Raw genomic sequence first — 19130 nt, forward strand, 5'->3', positions numbered from 1 at the left:
AGATTGGCTTGGTTAAGGAAGAAGCCGTAAACAGCCTATCAACAAGTATTTATACAGATGCTAATGAAACTCAAATTCTCTTAGTATATTTATGCCAAATTCCACTTTCAATTGTCCTTTATTTGCAAGGTATGAGGTAATAATTTCTTTACTAAACACATCCAAACCACTTACGCTTTATAAAGCAGTTTTTTAGTATTTCCAGCCTGAGCTACGTAGAGTCACCCATTTATCAAAATGACTTAAAATATTTCACAGCATGAGAAGAAGCATTTTGTGTAGCCACAACAATGTCCCCCAAAAGCATTTGGTAAACAGATGAACTCATCTCTGTTCATGAAACCAAGACTATTTCAAAATTATATTACTGAGAAAAGCCATTAGTGCAAAAGGAAACAGTCATGGGAAAGTTACCATGTGAATTAAAAATATAACTACTTAGTTTATTTCTCTGTGCCCTTAATGATAATTGAATCTTAATTTCCCTCCGTATAGGATATTATGCAGAAAATTTAGAAATTTGATTTATTTGAAGCATATGGATTTAATGAGTACCTTTTATTGCCTTTTATGAAGAAAAGAATAATATTTCCATGAATTTTTAAATTACTTCATTCTTTTGATGAACCTCTCAAGTAAAACTGCTCTTCTCTAAGCTTATATATGCTGTGGAACTATGAAGAGGTTATCTTCTTGGTTCTGTGTTTGGATTTGCTAGTTTTAGTTGTCTTTATTATTATTATTATTATTATTATTCTAATATAATTCTGACTTTCAGAGTTAATTTTCCTTCCTACTCTAGTAATTAAGTTAATCATGTTTAAACATATGCTATTTTCTGTAATACTCAGGCTTGTCTATGAATTAAAAGCCTTTGTATTATAGCTCTGCACCCTTTTTTCTAACTTTTCATTATTTGAGAATTTCACATCATGCATCCCATTCCCATCCATCTCCTCATCCCCTCATTTCCACCCTCAACCCTTGCAACCTTCCTCCGCAAAGCAAGGCAAAACCAAACGTAAAAGTAAAATCAAAAACAAACAAACTAATCTTGGTATGGAAGCTGTAGTGTGGCCCAGTGAGTCACACAGTATACCCTTTAGTCCATCCATCTTTACCTGTAAGTGTTCATTGCAATGAGCCATTGGTCTAGTTGGAGGATTCTGGCTTCTGCTATACTATTGATAATAGGCTCTCACTGAGACTCCTCTTGGATATCCTGTTGTTGTCCTGTGTCATGGAGATCATGTAGCTTTGGATCTGCAAGTCTGCCCCCCTCCCTCCATACTCCAGCAGTTCGTAGATGAAGTGGATGTTGGGGTGGGCTAACTCGTAGCCTTAGTTCTGGGCCTGGGTCGTAGCTGGGTGAATCAGCTCACCATTTTTTCCTTCATCATCACCACTCAGGTGAGCTCTCCAACACTGCCCCAGCTAGCTCACCCAAATGCAAGCATGCATCAAGGAGCTGGGCCAGTTCTGCTGCTCTCACGTGCTCAAGTTCAGCTCACCTACTCTGGTACTCACACCACCAGGTACCAGCTCTACTGTTTTGCCCAGGCAAGGGGCAAGGCTCACCACTCCAGATTGCTGCAGTTAGTGATGGGCAGGGCCAGCCAGCCCTTTCATCCTCATGCCCCTGAGGCCAGCTCTCCAGCCTACCACAGGTGGTTTATAAAGGGTGGGCTGGGAGGGCATATTTCCCTCACCTATGCCACCACATAGCATACAAGCTGACACGGGCGCAGATGATTTCCCACCCCGCAAACATGCCTGAGAGATCTGGCCCCACCCCTCATCTGCTATATGGTAGAGTGAGCCAAGGAGAGAAGACCTTTCCGCCCCCCCTCCCCTGCTCCTTGCTGCCTGTGGCAGTGGTAGAGCTGGTCCTGAGGTCATGAGAGTGAGAGAATTGGCACTGCTCCCCCCCACACACACACACACCATCAACAGCACGTGGGAAAGTGGGCCCTGCACCTACCCAGAGCAGCACAGCGGAGCTGACCCTCTTGGTGGGGTGCAGCTAAGCTAGCCCAGAGGGCAGGAGAGCAGGAGAGCTGACTCTGCCCGGGCTCCTCTGCCATAGAGTGACGTGGGCGAGGGAAAGATGCCCTCACCACCCCCACTCCTTGACACACGTGGGAGAGCTGGCCCCAATGTCACGAGAATGGGAGAGATGGCCCTTCCCCTCACCAGCTGTAGCACATAGCAGAGTGGGCCCTGTACCTCTACTGGGGAGCATATTAGAGCCGCCCCTGTTGTCGGGGGAAATGTGAGCCTGTCCAACGGATTTAAGAGGAGAGCTCTGCACTTTTTAAGTACAGAAAGAACAATTATGGCAAATGCTCCTTTTTCACCGATGTTTCCTGAGTGATGTCAGATTATGCATTAATATTATCAAGAGCTTATATTAAGAGGCAAAACACACATTAAAAATAGGAAATTATATGACATAAAGACAGGTGTCCTGGAGTTCTTATAGGGTCCCTTGAAATGAGTATCCTTGTACTAGTTCCTTCTCTAGTTGCTTTGACATAAAACCTAATGGTGCAACGTACAGAGGAAAGATTTGTTTTGATCTGTGGCTTCAATTCATCATGGCAGGGAAAATGTAGCCCAGTTGATGCCCATAGCAACATGCTGGGGATGGGTGTGCTTGTGAGATTTTTGTCAGCTTGACACAACCTACACTCATATGGAAAGAGGAAACTCAATTGAGAAAAATGCAGCCATCACACAGGCCTGCATACATTTTGTTAGTAAATGGTTAATGTGGGTGGGCATTGCCCACTCTGAGTGCTGCCACCACCGAGCCAATGGCCCTAGGTCCTGTAACAATGCAGTCTCAGCAAGCCATGTGAAGCAATCCAGTAAGCATCATTCCTCCATGGTCTCTGATTCAGTTTCTACCTCCAGGTCCCTGCCCAGTTTGAGTTCCTGCCTTGACTTTCCACTATGATGGACAGTGATTAGGATGTATAAACCAAATAAATATTTTCCTCCCCAGATTGGTTTTGGTCGGTGTTTTATCACAGTAACAGGAGCCAAACTAGGACAAATTGGTACCACAGAGGGAGATATTACTGAGATTGGCTTGACCATGGATTTTCAAGGGAGGATTATAGAAGAATTTTGGAGTTTGCAGCTGGAAAGGCCATTGAGTGCTCAGAGTTTAATAAGCTGTTGTAGGAACTTGGAAGATAATACTGACAGAGATCCAGATGATGGAGGTTTGGCTTATGAAGTCTCAGAGGGAAGCAAAGACTATCAGGGCTGTTCATGTGATATATTAGAATTAACAGCCTGTGGTTTCTGGTCACTTGGGGCTGAAGAATCAACTGTGGTTAAGAGACAAGAACCACTGAAGTGAAACTTGAATTTCTTAGGACAATTGATGCTGGTTAGATAGGACTGAGATATTAGCCCTTATTAAGAAAGAACAGCATCATTGAGGTGAAACCTTTGGGGGAGAATTTGTTCAGGGTCAGCACACAGGAGCTCTGGTCCAGAAGCCGGGAAGTGAAGGAGGCTGCATCATATGCTGGCAGCCAAGCTTGGTGATGTGTAAGAGACTCCCACATGTTACTGATTTTGACAGCATGGAGGAATCACAGAGAGGCAGCTGCAGTTTGGCACTGTGCATCAGGGTTGGAGTCCCTGAAGAACGGTCACTGGTGAAAGTGGAACCGTAGTTGCAATTGAGAACCCCAGAATGTTAGAGATGCCAGGACAGTAGGGGGATCACCTATGAAAGCAGCGGGTGTAGAGCAACCATGAGCCTAAGAGACAAATTGTATGTTATGAGAATAGAACAGACATAGAGCCACCCAAGACTTTTAGGATCCAGAAGATCACGAGTGAGTTCCAGACATTGGGCATTGAACTATTCGCACTGTTTGAATTTTATTTTGCTTTGGTATAATTGTAACTTTGTCCCAGTTGTGCCCTCTTGGAAAAAGAGTACATAACTCACTTATTTTTTTTCTATCTCACAGGAGTCGCAGTTGCAAGATATTGGACTTTTTATTTTGTATTTGTTTTCCCAGACAGGGTTTTTTGGTGTAATAGACTTGGCTGTCCTGGAACTTACTTTGTAGACTAGACTGGCTTCAAACTCATTGAGATCCTCCTGCCTCTGCCTCCCAAGTGCTAGGATGAAAGGGCATGCATCACCACACTCAGCTGAGATATTGGACTTTTTAAAAAGATGTTGACTATTTTTAAGTACTTTTAACATGTTTGAAATTTTTAAAGGCTATGGGACTTTTAAAGTTATATTATGTTTTATCTTATGACACTGAAAATTGTTTTAATAGTGAGTATTATGTATAAAGTTGACAAGAGGTAAATCGTGCTAGTTACGTTTTTTTTTTAGTTTTTTTGTTTTATTTTGTCAATTTCACACAAGTTACAGTCTTTTGGGAAAAGATAAAGAATCACAACTGAGAAAAATACCTCAATCAAATTGGCCTACAGACAAATCCTAGGTCATTTTCATGATAAATGACTGATAAGTGAAGGCCCTGGCCACTGTAGTCAGTGCCACACATACATGAGCAGATGGTCCAACCTCCATGGTCTCTGATTCAGTTTCTGCTTCCAGAGTTCTGTTTTGGTTGAGTGCCTGTCTTGGCTGCCCTCAATAATGGACAATGTCAGGATATATAAGCCAAATAAATTCTTTCCTGCCCAAGTTGATTGGGTTCATATTGTATCACAGAGGTGATATAACTAGGACAAGGTGTCTCCTTGTCTTGATGAATCAGTAAGCAGAAAGCTAAACTTGAACCAGAATCAGGGCTGTACCATCAAAGGCCCACCTCTAATGACATAAGTCCACCTGACCACATTCTAATGCCTTCACAGACTCCACAAATAACACTGTCAAGTGGGGACCAAATATTCAAATTCAACCAACCTATTAAAACCATACCAATAGCTACTCTAAGTTAAGTATAAAAAACATTGTTGAAAGTCAGATGGTTTACTCTGAAGAATAGTTTTTATAAACTGATACTTGAAAACTTGAAGCAGAGATATCATCATTGAAGAAAAAGCTTGCAGGTACAAGAAGCTGGGTAACTATAGTGTGTCTGGTGCTAATGCATCTAAAGCATCTAAAAGATGCTTCTCAAGATTTAAAGCAAGACTTGTCTACTATTTAAAAAACAAGCAAACAAACAAACAAAAACCACTTTGTGTATTATCCAGAGACAGTTGAGGAACAAGAGTTTCAGCTGTGGGATTGAAGAGGTATGATGGATTTTCTAAAAGAGGCGTGTTAGGTTTTCATCACTGTGACAGACAATTCAGCAAATAAAGGGAAAGACTTATTTTGGCTCACAGTATCAGAGATTGCAGTCTACGGAGTTTGTTGTTTGAGGCTAAAGGGAAGGCAAAGCATCACTTTGGAGATGATGTGTGAGAACGAAACTGCTCACCTCATGGCACCTGAGAAGCAGAGAGAGAGAGACAGACAGACAGAGACAGAGACAGAGAGAGACAGAGAGACAGAGAGAGGAGAGAGGAGGGAGAGCAAGGGACCAGTGACAAGAAATGCCTTTCAAAGTCTCATCTTTTAGTGACCTTTCCAGCTAGGCCTACCTTCCAGAGTTTCTGCTACCTCCATTGTCCATCTAACCATTGCACTAGCTGTGGATTTACGTATTGGTGAAGTTCGTGCCCTAGTGCCCACTTCATTCTCAAGGCTATTGCATTGGAGAACACTTTAACCTTTGGGGCATTACAGATTCAAACCATAACAAAATATTTTTTTTCTCTCACAAGGGGATAAAAATAGTGATTGAAGAATTCAAATGGAAGTCAGGACATGAGGCAGTATAACTAAGAGTAAGATAGTACAGAGAGAGTACTTCCGGAGAAGAATATACTCTGACATCCAAAGGGCTGGCCAGAATTGAGCCCTCAAAGGAGATGGTGGTGCGTGGTTACAAGAGCAGAAGAAGACGGGCAAGTGTAAGGAAACAAAATCTGGAGGAAACAAGACTTTTGAGGAGTAATGGCAGTGACGTCTGAAGTTTTCCTTACTTTTGTACTGCAAAGATAAGACAGCATGACCAAGAAAACTTTTAAAAGAAGACATTTATTGAGGCTTATGGTTGCAGCAGGCTAGAGTCCATGATCATCATGGCAACGAGCATGGTCCTAGCAAGCATGGCATTTGAGCAGTAGCTGAGTATTACTTCCTGATCCACAAGAACCAGAGGTGGGGGAGAGGCAGGGGTTGGGGTAGTGGGAATGGCATGGGCCTTTGAATCCTTAAAGTCCACTTGCACTGATATGCTTCCTGCACCCAGGCCACACCTCCTAATCCTTCCCAAATAGTTCTATCAAACAGGGACAAAACATGCAAATATAGGAGCATATGGGGCTATTCTCATTCAAACCATGAGTAAGTTCAAAATTCTTCATAATTTAGCAGAATGTTAATTTGTTGTACAGTCCCAATGAATTGGTATCAAGAATAAACTATTTTGCTGAAGCATTACTAGTAGGCAGATACCTTTAGCAGTTCAAGATACCACATTAAGAAAGGAAAGGAAGTAGAAGAATAACTTGAAGAAACTGTACAATGATGTTTTGATGGTTACCTACACAATGCCTGTTAATATATAATATATATATATATATAATATATATATATATATATCTGTCTGCTTAGATAGATAGACAGACAGATATATATCTGTCTGTCTGCTTAGATAGATAGACAGATATATATTATATATATATATATATACATATATATATGTCTGTCTGCTTAGAGAGACAGGTATATATATTAGATAGATCCATATATATATATATATATATATATATATATATATATATATATATTAGGGCTACAACATTTCATCAGGGAAGAGGCTACAGAGTCCCCACCCCTAACTGAGGTTCTAATGACAATTAATAGTTGTTGGCAAATAGTAATGTTGCCGCAGAAAAGTAGTCTGTGCTCCAATACACAACCTATCTGTGCTCTTGCTGGACCCTAATCAATCTCAGTGAATCACATACAATAAAAGACTTGAAAGTGGAGGTGGTGGTGCTTGCTAGAAGAAAGGGTTGCAGCTTGTAAGATAATGGGGGATAAAAGACAGCATGTTCATTCCTTTGCAAAATAGTTCAAGCATGGAAAATAGGGACCATAATAACGATATATCATGGAGGTATGCTTACTCTACTTTATGTTTAGATATTGGTGCTAAGTAAAGAATAACCAGACATCATTACAGACTATCCATTCTGGGTGACCTGAAGGTTCAAGAGCAAAATCAAACTTGAGGATGATGATGATGATGATGATGATAATGATGAAGAAGAATACAAGTAATGCTTCTCAAATGAAGCTGACAATATAAGATATTTCCAGAAGTAAGATGGAAGTCATTCATTCCTAGCCCTTCAATTTGCTAGCCCTATGAGAGAGAAAACTCTGCCTACTCAGTCATTACCAGAAGCCAGCACATTGTGATGCATATAAGAGGTTCAACTATGTGGACCCTGGCAAACCAACATCTAAAAAAAATATGAAATAACCTGAAGGGAAGCAATAAAAATGTGGTTTATATGGTATTCGAAAGAAGAAAATTGGCCTGTGTAATTTAATTTAGCAGAGAAGTGAATGACAGTAAGGAATGAATGTATTTGAAAGATAAGGAAATTTAAAGTCTTCTATTTGCTTGGAGTTGGTTGAGTCATGTCTTACTCTTATAGCTCAGGCCAGCTTTAAATTCACACCAATCCCCTTATTGTAATCTCCAGGATGATGGGAATGTAGGGGCGAGCCACCACGCCCATCTTAGGTTCAGGATATAACAGATTGCAGTAAATTACAAAAGAACAGAAGGTGACAAATAAGGACAAAGAATAAATTGAAGAGTTTTGTTGTAGAAGAAAAATCACCAAGAATGTGTAGAATTTCTTCCTGGAGTCCTACACCACATGCAGTGTATTGAATTCAGAGATGCAAGCCATGAGAGGAAAATGACATATAGTTTGGATGATATTTAAGACATACACAGATATGCATGCCTAGAAAGATGGCCTTTTTGAAAAGAGAATAAAAAATTGAAATCAACAATGAGTAAGAAAAACATTTCACCATTAATAATAAAGGCTCTATGCTTTGTCAAAAACATAAAGGAAGATGCTATATGATTTAGGTAGTTTCTAACTTGAAAGTATGAGAAACATTTTTCACAGTATATAATATAAAATTAGTAAATAACTATATGAGCTAATGTTGTTTACCTAGCAGTAACAAAATAAATCACAGCCATAATTGGACAATATTGTCCAATTATCAATAACTTTTAAAGTATTTAACATGCCAACATAAAGCAAGAATTCAATAAACTATTTGTGAAAAATGTCTAGGGCACTATATGCAAATACCAAGTTTCCCAAAATATATATAATTTTAGAGATTTTTTTTGCTAAAGTTACCTGAAAATAAATTAAATGGTATGATAAAAGAAAACTCATCATCAGGAGCCTAGAGAGATAGCTCTGAGGTTAAGGACATTTGCTGCTCTTGTAGAGGACTGGAATTCAATTCCCAACTTTCACAGAATAACTCCAATTATTTGGAACTCATTTCCAGGATTGCTGTCACTCTGTATTGGCTTCCAAGGGCATTGCATGCATATGTTGCACACATCTGCATGCAAACAAAACACACACGATTAAAATAAATTTGAAAAAAAAAATCTGATCACCAGACAACTTGGTATTTTATATTAATCAACAAAAACTTTATTTAAGATGAGAATTCTGTTGCATATAATGTTTGTCTTGCGACCAACTGGAAACAGAATATAAAGAATCCATATTCTAATTTAAATTTAAGTGAAAACAAACAAATTTATGGGGAAAAAAATAACTTACTTTAAAGTGCTACAAAGTAGCTGCCTTTGCAAAATGGAATTTGTTTTTCAGGTTTTCTTTTCTTGTCTATAGTAATGACATAGCAGTTTATTATTGAGTCCAACAATTGTTTTAATTAAAATTACTCAAAGCTCTGGTTTAAAGTCACCAGAGGTTAGCTAGTAGCAAATGAAGTCGGCTTTCTGAGGTTCAGAGAACAGGTAAACAGGTAAAGCAGGATGCAAAGTAAAGGCCAGTGGGGTCCTGGATTTAACCTCTTATAGACAGAATGATGCTTCCTTTAACAATGAACAGAGAGGCTTATGAAACAACATGACCAGAGAGACCTGTAAAGTAATCTAAGCCTCTGTGATTTTTCCAAACAAAGATGCTGAAGAAGGCCTTCTGTATGATTCAGAGTGAATTTTACTTTGGGTGTTCTTCTCAGTGACAGGATAATCTTGGGGTGGTTGAGCTGGGATGGAACCACATCCTTCAACTTTAAACTACTTTTGGGTCAGAGTCAGCCAAGTTCACGTTGTACTTGGTCTGTTTCTTATGCTGAGCTTCAGCCCATATACAAGTCTGTGGTTTAATGATGGTCTGTATACATTTCCCTTACAGCGAAAGATCTGTTCTTTACACAGGAATTGTTTAGAGCTTTGTCTGAGTTCTGCCGTGAAACCAGTTAGTGTTATGAAGAATTGGAGATATTTGCCAAGAGTGCATTGATAAGTAAATTTACTATGGCAGTAAATGTCAGTATTAAAGAAACAGAAGGCCACAGATAGTTCTAAGCTACATACACTTATTATAACATTTCCTACATAGTAAGGATGGGTAAGCATTGAGCCTTTGCTCAGCTGACCTTCAGACTCACTGAAGTCTTACTGTTTAATATCACTGAACTGTACCTGGTGTGGTCAATCAGGAACGGTAGTTCAGAACCCAGGATCTGCAGAGGAGACGCTTCACTTTGTAGAGTAACTGTGAGAACACATCTTCCTTTTGTGCCAGTCTGCTTTACACTTTCGGTATGTATCAAATGCTTCTCTGCCCTTGAATTCATTGGCCAGCCTGGACATGTGAGGAAATTCTTCCTCCAGTTGTAACTAGTGAAGGGTAGCCTGGAGATTGCTTGGCAGGAGTTGTGGACATTTTAGAATCATGTAATAGCACCAGAAGCAACAGTAACTTAGACATTAGAGAAACAAGCACCCTTCCTTTAGACTTTCCTAACATCTTGAATTGAAAGCCAATGCCATTTCTCAGACCTTTACAGGAAAAAGATATGTAAGATGTTCATTCTCATTGTATTCAGCATTATGCATGTTAAAGTTTGTGTGTATACAGAAGTATATTATACATATTCAGTAAGAGTTTGAAGACATGCTTCATTTTCCAAAAAGCGTAAAAATATTCTGATTCAAGCAATGAGATGTCTCAAATTAATAAGTTAACATTCAATTTTCTTTGACTTATTTACTCCCTTTTATTTAAATGCCTCCTCAATATCTTTCTTTGTCTTGCCTGGTGATTTTCATATAGCCCAGATGAACCTTGAACTTGCAATTTAAGTCAGCACTTCTAAATGTTGTAATTACTGCTGCACCTGAAAATATTGGCATTTTTTAACCATCAGATTTTATAGTTTTATATACTTGTGGGCTTAGTTAGCATGAATTGACTTTAGAAACATGCAGTCTATCAAGCTTACAACACCAGCAAGCCCTGGTCAATCATGAGCACCCCACAAAAGCAGCAATATAATAGAGCTAGCCCACAGTGCTAAACAATTCTACAGAGTAAAGATGGAATGCTGAAATGTGGGATACGGACATAGTAGCAATGTCTGCAGGGTTTTCTAAACACACACACACACACACACACAAACACGCACACACACACATACATACACATGTATACACACACACACCTACATACACACACACACACACACACACACACACACACACACACGCTGAGAGAGAAACAGAGACAGAGAAATTCTTGCAATTTAACATAAAGATTTCATTTAGCACATTCTATACTTGTACACTTACTTTGGATGTGTGCTAAATGTGAGCTCTCCTGTGCCACAGCATGTGGTATGTGTAGGTCAGTGGACAACTTTTGAGAATCAGTTCCTTCCTCTACCATGTATGCAAATATCACAATGAAATTTATTGTTTTGAATAACTGTTGTGCACTATTAATAATTGAAAATAATACTAGCTTATACAAAGCTCAGTTCTGTAAAATCAAAAATCTGTTTTAAATGCCTTGGTTGTAATCTGTAAGTTCTACTGTATATGAGGATGGTGTAAGGACAATTAGATCTTAAAAATAAGCTGAAAAGCAAGCCTGTTAATATAAGAAAATCTATTGTCTCAACAAAAAAAACCCCGAGTTTTCTAATTGATACTATTTTTAAACAATGGTAGCTGCATTAGAAATTTTCTTTTATTCTTCAAAATAGATGTAATTGAAACTGCAATAGAGGAGATGCTTAGTTTTTAACAACTGACATTATTTAGTCACCATGCATTAGTCAATATTTCTTTTATTATGATGAAATTCTTGATATTGTGTGAGCTACCTGCCCTGGTTTGAATTCTTTGAATGATGAATGTTACAAACTTCTTCCCAAGATGAGGAGGAAGATGCCCTCTCCAAGCCGACCACCATGAATGAAAAGTCAGAAAGGAGTCATGAGTACACCTACCAGTGGCTTCATACACAAGTTGGCATTCCAGAAGCAACTAGTTCCAGAGCCCTGAAATGGTGAGGTCATTTCCTTTAAATTAAATTTTTATATCGTAAACATATCTTGAAAAGTGAAACCTGGGTTAATTGTGCTAAAACAAATACAACTTCATAGCCAAAAGCCAATACATCACATTGCCAGAGGCTTTCATACAGTGTGGATTTAATTGTTCTTTACAGTTTTCGCCATAAAGTGTTTAGGAAGAACTCTATTCTGTTATGCCTAAGACCAACACACAAACCATGCAGTCTCCTTGACTTCATAAAGAAAACATGTGGTATCCAGTGTTTGTGGCTGTGTCAATATATAGATTTGTTTTAATTTTTTATATAAAATTGACAGCTAAAATTCTGGGTTAAAGGTTTATGATGATAAATGTGACTTAAACTTTCACATATGAGGACCTCAGCTCATTTAACTTCTTACAAAATGTGGACATCGTATAAAAACAAAACTGAAAATGGAAGCTGTTTGTTATTTGACGTATTTATTATGAACAAAGAAAGAAAGCCATCAAAAGTTCTCATGTTTTATTTTTAAGCATTCCAATTAATTCAAACAAATTTATTTCGTGTTCACATTATTCAGGTTGACTGAATTCATAAGAATTCTTCCTTATCATCCTTAGAATTATAACAAATACAACAAAATCTATTATTTGTCTCTATTAACTAGACATGAGACATCTTGGTAAGGAGTTAAAGTGTTAATATAGATGTGGTACAGTGGAAAATATAAACAATATTTAAGGTGAATTTTAGATGTTTAAACATTGAATATTATCATTTACTAGTAAGTAAAATCTGTGTCTAGTAGCAGAAACAAACAATTCTTCAGAATTTCTATTTTGTATTTACTATGTATAAAAGATTTGTGTAATTTATTAAAAAATCACTTTTAAATATAAAAAACTTTGTGTGTGTGTGTGCATCTGCACTTTGGGAAGTTCACGTATATGTGTGCAAATGCACGTGTGTGTGTGTGTGTATTATGTTGAAGTCAGAAATCATCTTTTGATGTTGTTCTTCAGGAACCCTCTGCCTTATTTTTTCTAGTAGTTCTTTAAAATTTTTATATAGTGTGTTTTAATCATAATCACTTCCTTCCCCAACTCTTCCCAGATCCACCACCCCTTCTCTAACCACACAATTTTTGTCTTTTTATTTTTTTAACACAGTGTTGTTTGAGAAGTGGTCACTTGTTAGTCTGAGAATCACTGACTTAGGCTAGGTTGGCTGCCCGGCAAAGTCTATGGATCTATTTATCACCCCTACTCAGGCCACACAGCCCTTTGATTCTAAGCAAAGACCACCATTATCTCTATAGCTCACAAAGACAAAAATCTATCAAAAGAAAAATGTCAATATTCTGGTAAAATTAAACTTCACTGTAAATATTAGTAGGGTACATTAAACATAGTGGAGCACTAAACTAGAAAACTTAGCCTATCTCAAATAAAAGATTAAGACTGTAAAAGCTACAAGTGATGATGCAGGCCTGTAGTCCCAGAACTTGGAGGGGAGACAAAGGAACCAGGAGTTCAGGCTTGCCTTTGACTACATGGTGAATCCAGCCTAGACTGCATGAGACCCTGTCTCAAAGAACCAAAGGAAAATGGAGAAAAAAGTAAGTACGTGCCATTAAAATACACTTAGATTTTCTATAATTTATTAACTATCATAGTTGGTCCTTTAAGGTTTTTGCTCATTAATGTTTATATTTTAAAAAGAGAGGTACTGTTGAAGTGTTATGTAGAAATTAATTTTTGTGAAACTTAATTTATAAATAATGATGGAAATATATGTGTAATATGTGCATTTATTATATAACATAATTTAAAACTGTCATCTCTATTTTATAAATAAAGATATTTGGGTATTTTTTAATATTTTTATTCTGTATTTTTACTATACCTTGTTTTCCTTTTGTGTCACCGTGAAGCAATCACTTCTTGCCTGAGTTAGATCCAGATGTACTTAATGGTGGAAGAGTTCAACTTGTGGTAAGAAATATGTTTAAAGTTACAGAAAAATGTTATAGACACACGTACTCAATAAATAACACTTTAAAATATGTTCATAATATGTGTAAGCTATGAAATATCACAACTGTATCTATTTTGCGGTGACCTCAAATGCCATATGCTAAAATAATAACGTATTTTCTAGACTTGCAATATAATGTTACAATATGACATTGTTTAAAATAATAATTTTATTTGACAGATGTGAAAATATTAACCTGTTACCATTTTTAAACAAAATTACTCTGAATGGGAAATTGCTTAATGAGATTATTTTCTTCAAAATTTTAAGAGCTGAATTTGTAGATTACACTGGAAAGTAACAGCAATATGAGTTCCCAGCTTGGAAAATCAAACCATATTAAAAGTAGCAAGTGATTAGCAGCTTAACCCCTCTAAGTTTTATGGAGTTCAGTGATACTCTGGTATTACTTGAGCTTTAAGGCCACATTCTAAACATAGTAATAAGAGTGTAGTCTAGAAAATGGAAGGCATATGCTTGTTAAATTCACTCTTCTGTATGGTACTTGAAGAAAGACTTTGTAAATAGAGGAATGTGGTCAACATGGGATCTAGAAAAGTGAATCTCATAAAAGGGAAAAATTTCAGTGCTGTTTCAGATATTTTTGAAAGAGGGCATCAGGACTGGTAAGTACATGGTTCTGCTGTAGGTGATGAAAGTGGACAACACCTCCTATTCATGAAACCTAAGAAATATTCCTTACTCAGATTCTACATTGCCCAAGAAAATGGATTAATATTTTGTTTTCCATGGAGAATTTCATTTCCAAAGATAATTTTCTTTGTGATAAAAAATAATATTATGGCTGTCAGAGCACTTACATAGTGTTTTCTTGAACAATTTTGAAAGACTTCCCTGAATTTGAACAATAATTGCTAAATATATATCATATATATATACATATATATATATAAATGTGTGTATGATATAGATATATATGTAGAGAGAGAGACAGAGAGGAAGGAAGGGAAAAATTCTATGTTCCTATTCAAAATTATCATTCATTAAATGTTTTCTTTATTTTAGTAAAATTCCTCTGTGATAGTGTCATGCATATTACATTAGAAATATTAGTACATCAGACTGTTACTATTACATATATAAATATTTGTAATATGTAATTATATATGCATACATAATAAATACATATATACATAATTATATATGTGTTTGTGTGTAATTAGCTATATTTTTGCACAAATTCATTAATGGCCACTTTTAAGAAAGGAGAAAAAAACATTAAAAGGCAACAAATTATTAATAGTGGAGATAAAAATTATTATGTATACTTCTTATCAAACTTCAATATTATAGCATAAAGCATAATCAAAGTCAATTTCTGCATGTAAAGGAGCTAGAAAATAATATCGCTGCCTAAATAAGGCCAAAGCATGTTACACAACTGAAAGAAATTAGAAAATATCATTTTATAATATTGTAAAATGTATGAGGAAATATAGAAAAGTATGTTGGTAATTGAATTAAATTGATAAATGAATCACATTCTTGGGTTTTCCAGAGAACCGTCATATTTCACATTATTCTAGAAATAGATTCAGATTTTAAAATTTGGGGATATGATGTCTATTGAATTACCCCTTCCATGTTAACATATCTACTGGTATTGTAATTGTTCAAGAATTGCTAGGTAACCATATTGTTAAGATATTATGTGTAAGTTCTCTGTTGTTTCTAGGATACACCATCATAGAGAAGACATCCTGTTTCTCTGCTGTTATAATCTTTCTTTTTATATATAATTTTTTATTAAAAATATTTTCTTTCCTTTTACATATCAACCCTTGTTCCCCCTTCCTCCTCTTCTCCTGCTCTCCCCACCTACCCCCATCCCACACTCACCCCCTCCTCATAGTGAGTAAGGCCTCCCTTGAGTAGTCAACACAGGCTGTTATACCATGATGGGGCCAGACATAGCTCCTCCCTCCTGCATCAAGGCTGACTAAGGCATTGCACCTTAGGGAATGGGATCTAATAAGCCAGTTTGTGTATGATTTTCCCTGAGGCTTAGGTATAGCAGTTATACTATAGATGGCATCCGTTCGAGCTGAGCACATCATGATCTCTGAATTATGATCAGTTGTGATTTTTCTTTAATGGTCTGTTTGCTGCAAAGTGAAGGTTTTGTTTTGTTTGTCTTGATTCAGTGTGAGAACCACACTTATCTGTGGGTATAAGGATAAGTTTCAGATTATAGTTAGGGATTATGCTAATGTAGTAAAGTAATAGTAGTACTATACCATCCGTGATCTTACTTGTCCCAAGAAGTTCACTAGGTTTCCAGTACCAGATGAGATTTCCCTCCTGTTGAATGTGCCTTACGTCTAATTAGACAGCTCTTGGTTACCACCAGATTGTGAATGCCACTCTTAAACCTGTAGGGATATCTTGGCATGTTGGTCATGTTGTGGGTCATGCTGACAGAGAAGAGGGAAACCTCACAGAATGCCCGCCCAACCCTAAGCAAACACAGACAACTAATGACTACTGATAGAGGGAGGATCAATCTTTCCCAGCGTTGATCCCACTAATACAGGATCCAATAATAACTGATCATCCCTGAAAACAAATACACACAATCAACATTAACAAACTCAGCAGGCTGTATTTATATATTTACATGTAAATGTATCTAACAATATAATAATGTCATATAGGTAACAATAAAATGATCAATTTGAAATTTTAAATTTTGAAAAAAAAGACCATCAATTTTAAGAGGGAGTAATAAAGGGTAGTATCAGAGTGGTTGTAAAGAGAAAAGTGTAGAGGAGGATATGGTGTAATTATATTTGAATTATTTTTTAATTAAAGAAGTTTAATGAAGAAAATTTAAGAACGTACATGCAATAGATGAGCTATTGCACATTTTTCCCAAAGAAATGAACATTTGTTAAAAAAAATAGTACAAAGATGGCTGAATATGATCAAAATAGGTTCTCAAAATTTTAAATTCTCAAAGAGCAAGTGTTCTTGTGGTATGATTGAGCATCCCTTGGGGTATATGCCCAAGAGTGGTATAATTGTGTCTTGAGGTAGGCTTAGGATGCCCCTCAGCTGAAGAATGGATAAAAAAAAATGTGGTCCATTTACACAATGGAGTATTACTCAGCTGCCAAAAACAATGACATGAAATTTTGCAGGAAAATGGATGGAACTAGGAAAAAATCTTCCTGAGTGAGGTAATCCGGACCCAGAAAGACAAACATGGTGTGTACTCACTCATGAGTGGATACTACATGTAAAGCAAAGAATAACCAGACTACAACCCACAGCTCTAGAGAAGCTAGGTAACAAGGAGGATCCTAAGAGGGATGCATGGATCTCCTTGGGAAGGGAAAATTGAGGAGATCTCCTGAGTAAACTGAGGGCAGGGAAAGGGGGTAGTGGAGAGAAAGGGGATGAGAACATGAGGGAATAGGATGACTATGATCGAGATGGGGAAGTGACTGAGGGCGAAGAGATACCTTGATAGAGAGAACCATTATGGAAATAGAGAGAAACCTGGTGCTAGGGAAATTCCCAGGAATCCACAAGGATGACCCCAGCTAAGACTCCTAGCAATAGTGAAGAGAGTGTCTGAACTAGCCTTTCCCTGTAATCAGATTGGTGACTACCTTAACTGTTGTCAGCCTTTATCCAGTAACTGATGTAAGCAGATGCAGAGATCCACACCCAAGCACCAGACCAAGCTCTGGAAGTCCAGTAGAAGAGAGGGAGGAGGGACTATATGAGTACGAGGGTGGGAAGGGGATCAAGATCATGGTGGGAAAATCTAAAGACAGAACCACGCTCCCAGGAATTCACGAACTCTGGACCCACAGCTGTGGAGCCTACATGGGACCAAACTATGCCCTCTGCATGTGGAAGACACTTAGGTAGCTTGGTCTGTCTGAGTGGCCCGTGGCAGTGGAATCAGGATCTACCCCTGGTAGATGATCTGGCGTTTTGGAGCCCATTTTCTTTGGTGTGATGCCTTGCTCAGCCTTGTTGCAGTCGAGAGGGGCTTGGTTCTGCCTCAACTGAATGTACCAGGCTTTGTTATGGGAGGTCTTACCCTGTCGGTAGAGTACATGGGGTGTGGAGGGATTGGAGGGGGAACTGGTTGGTATGTAAAATGAAAAAAAAAAAATAAATTTTAAAAAGAATACCAAAAATACAAAATAAAATAAAATTCTCAACGAATTTGAAAACATATTCATTTTAAATACAGCACAACATTTTTGTAGTAGTTCTGTGCATACTAGCTGCAAAATTTAACACAACCAAAGTCCACTCAGTGTGTGGAAATATAACAGTGGACACAGGTTAAATAGATGTAAAATGAAGTGATTGCATGACAACAAGCAAGGAAACATTAACATGCACACAGAACACCATGTTAAAGAGTTTACCTCAGACTGTTATATAGTATAAAACTGTAAAATCTCACTCATATAATTTTCTGAACATCACAGTGCTAAATAGAGACCATATCAGTAGTTGCTCGTTAGCCTGAGGGTGACCAAGAGTAAAGGGTGTTCTTTGGAATAATGAAAGAGTTTTTTCACTTGATTGTAATGGAAGATATAATGATATAAACATATAATGAAGAGTAATAAAACTACAACCAAAACAAATATTACATGTAAGATCTACTCAAGACCTAACAGGAACTGTGGCTAGTAGGTTTGCATCCCACATGCCGATTTGGTGGCTTGTAAGAAGCAAAGGTAATTCTGTTTTTGTCATAAACAAATTAATGGGCAAGCTAGGTGTAGGTTACCAAGGAAATGTTTGGTATTGTTTTGTGCAGCTTCCTTGCAAGTTCTAATTGAAAGCTTTAAAAACATGAATCTTAAACACTGAATTTTATTTCAGGTCTATGTATTTCGTTGCATGTAAATTATATAGAGAGCTATCTAAAACATGTAAAGTAACTTACCCACTGCCATCTAAAATGGTTTCCTACTAATTCTGCATTATTAATAAGAAAAGGAATGATAATCACCTACTATGAAAAAGAGCATCTTCGTAATTCAGCTCTGCATAAGTAAAAGCGACGTTCTTAAGTAAAATTGACGGAATATTTGAAGTGTATATAATGATTTTGCAAAATCTGCAGATTATTGAAACACTTAAAACGAGTAGAATAAATTTAGATCTTACAGATACAATATACAGTGAAAAAACAGTTTAAAAGAAATTGTTGAAATTCATTAGTCGAGGAAATAGTAGACAACGGGACACTTACTGAGAAGAATATCATCATTTTGATTGATTTTGTTGTGTGAGCCTCATATACTGCTCTTATTCAAACCTAGATAGCATAGATCCTTCTCTTGATATGACCTCTTCTTACAAGTTACAGATATAGTATATGAAATATGTACTAAACTGTTCTTGTGTAGTGCATACTCCTTATGCATATA

General features: G+C 37.2%; 1 protein-coding gene across 2 annotated transcripts in view; it reads left to right on the forward strand.

The window, feature by feature from the left end:
• Positions 1-19130, forward strand: part of Lrriq1 (leucine rich repeats and IQ motif containing 1) — a 183645-nt gene that overhangs the window by 144024 nt on the left and 20491 nt on the right. For both annotated transcript variants that reach the window (XM_037196787.1, XM_037196788.1), the window contains exons 25-26: positions 11541-11673; positions 13598-13658. In XM_037196787.1, coding sequence (XP_037052682.1) covers positions 11541-11673; positions 13598-13658 — 194 coding nt within the window. The remainder of the gene's footprint in view (positions 1-11540; positions 11674-13597; positions 13659-19130) is intronic.

This window comes from Peromyscus leucopus, chromosome 18 (assembly GCF_004664715.2).
Source record: "Peromyscus leucopus breed LL Stock chromosome 18, UCI_PerLeu_2.1, whole genome shotgun sequence".
NCBI classification, from domain to species: Eukaryota; Metazoa; Chordata; class Mammalia; order Rodentia; family Cricetidae; genus Peromyscus; species Peromyscus leucopus.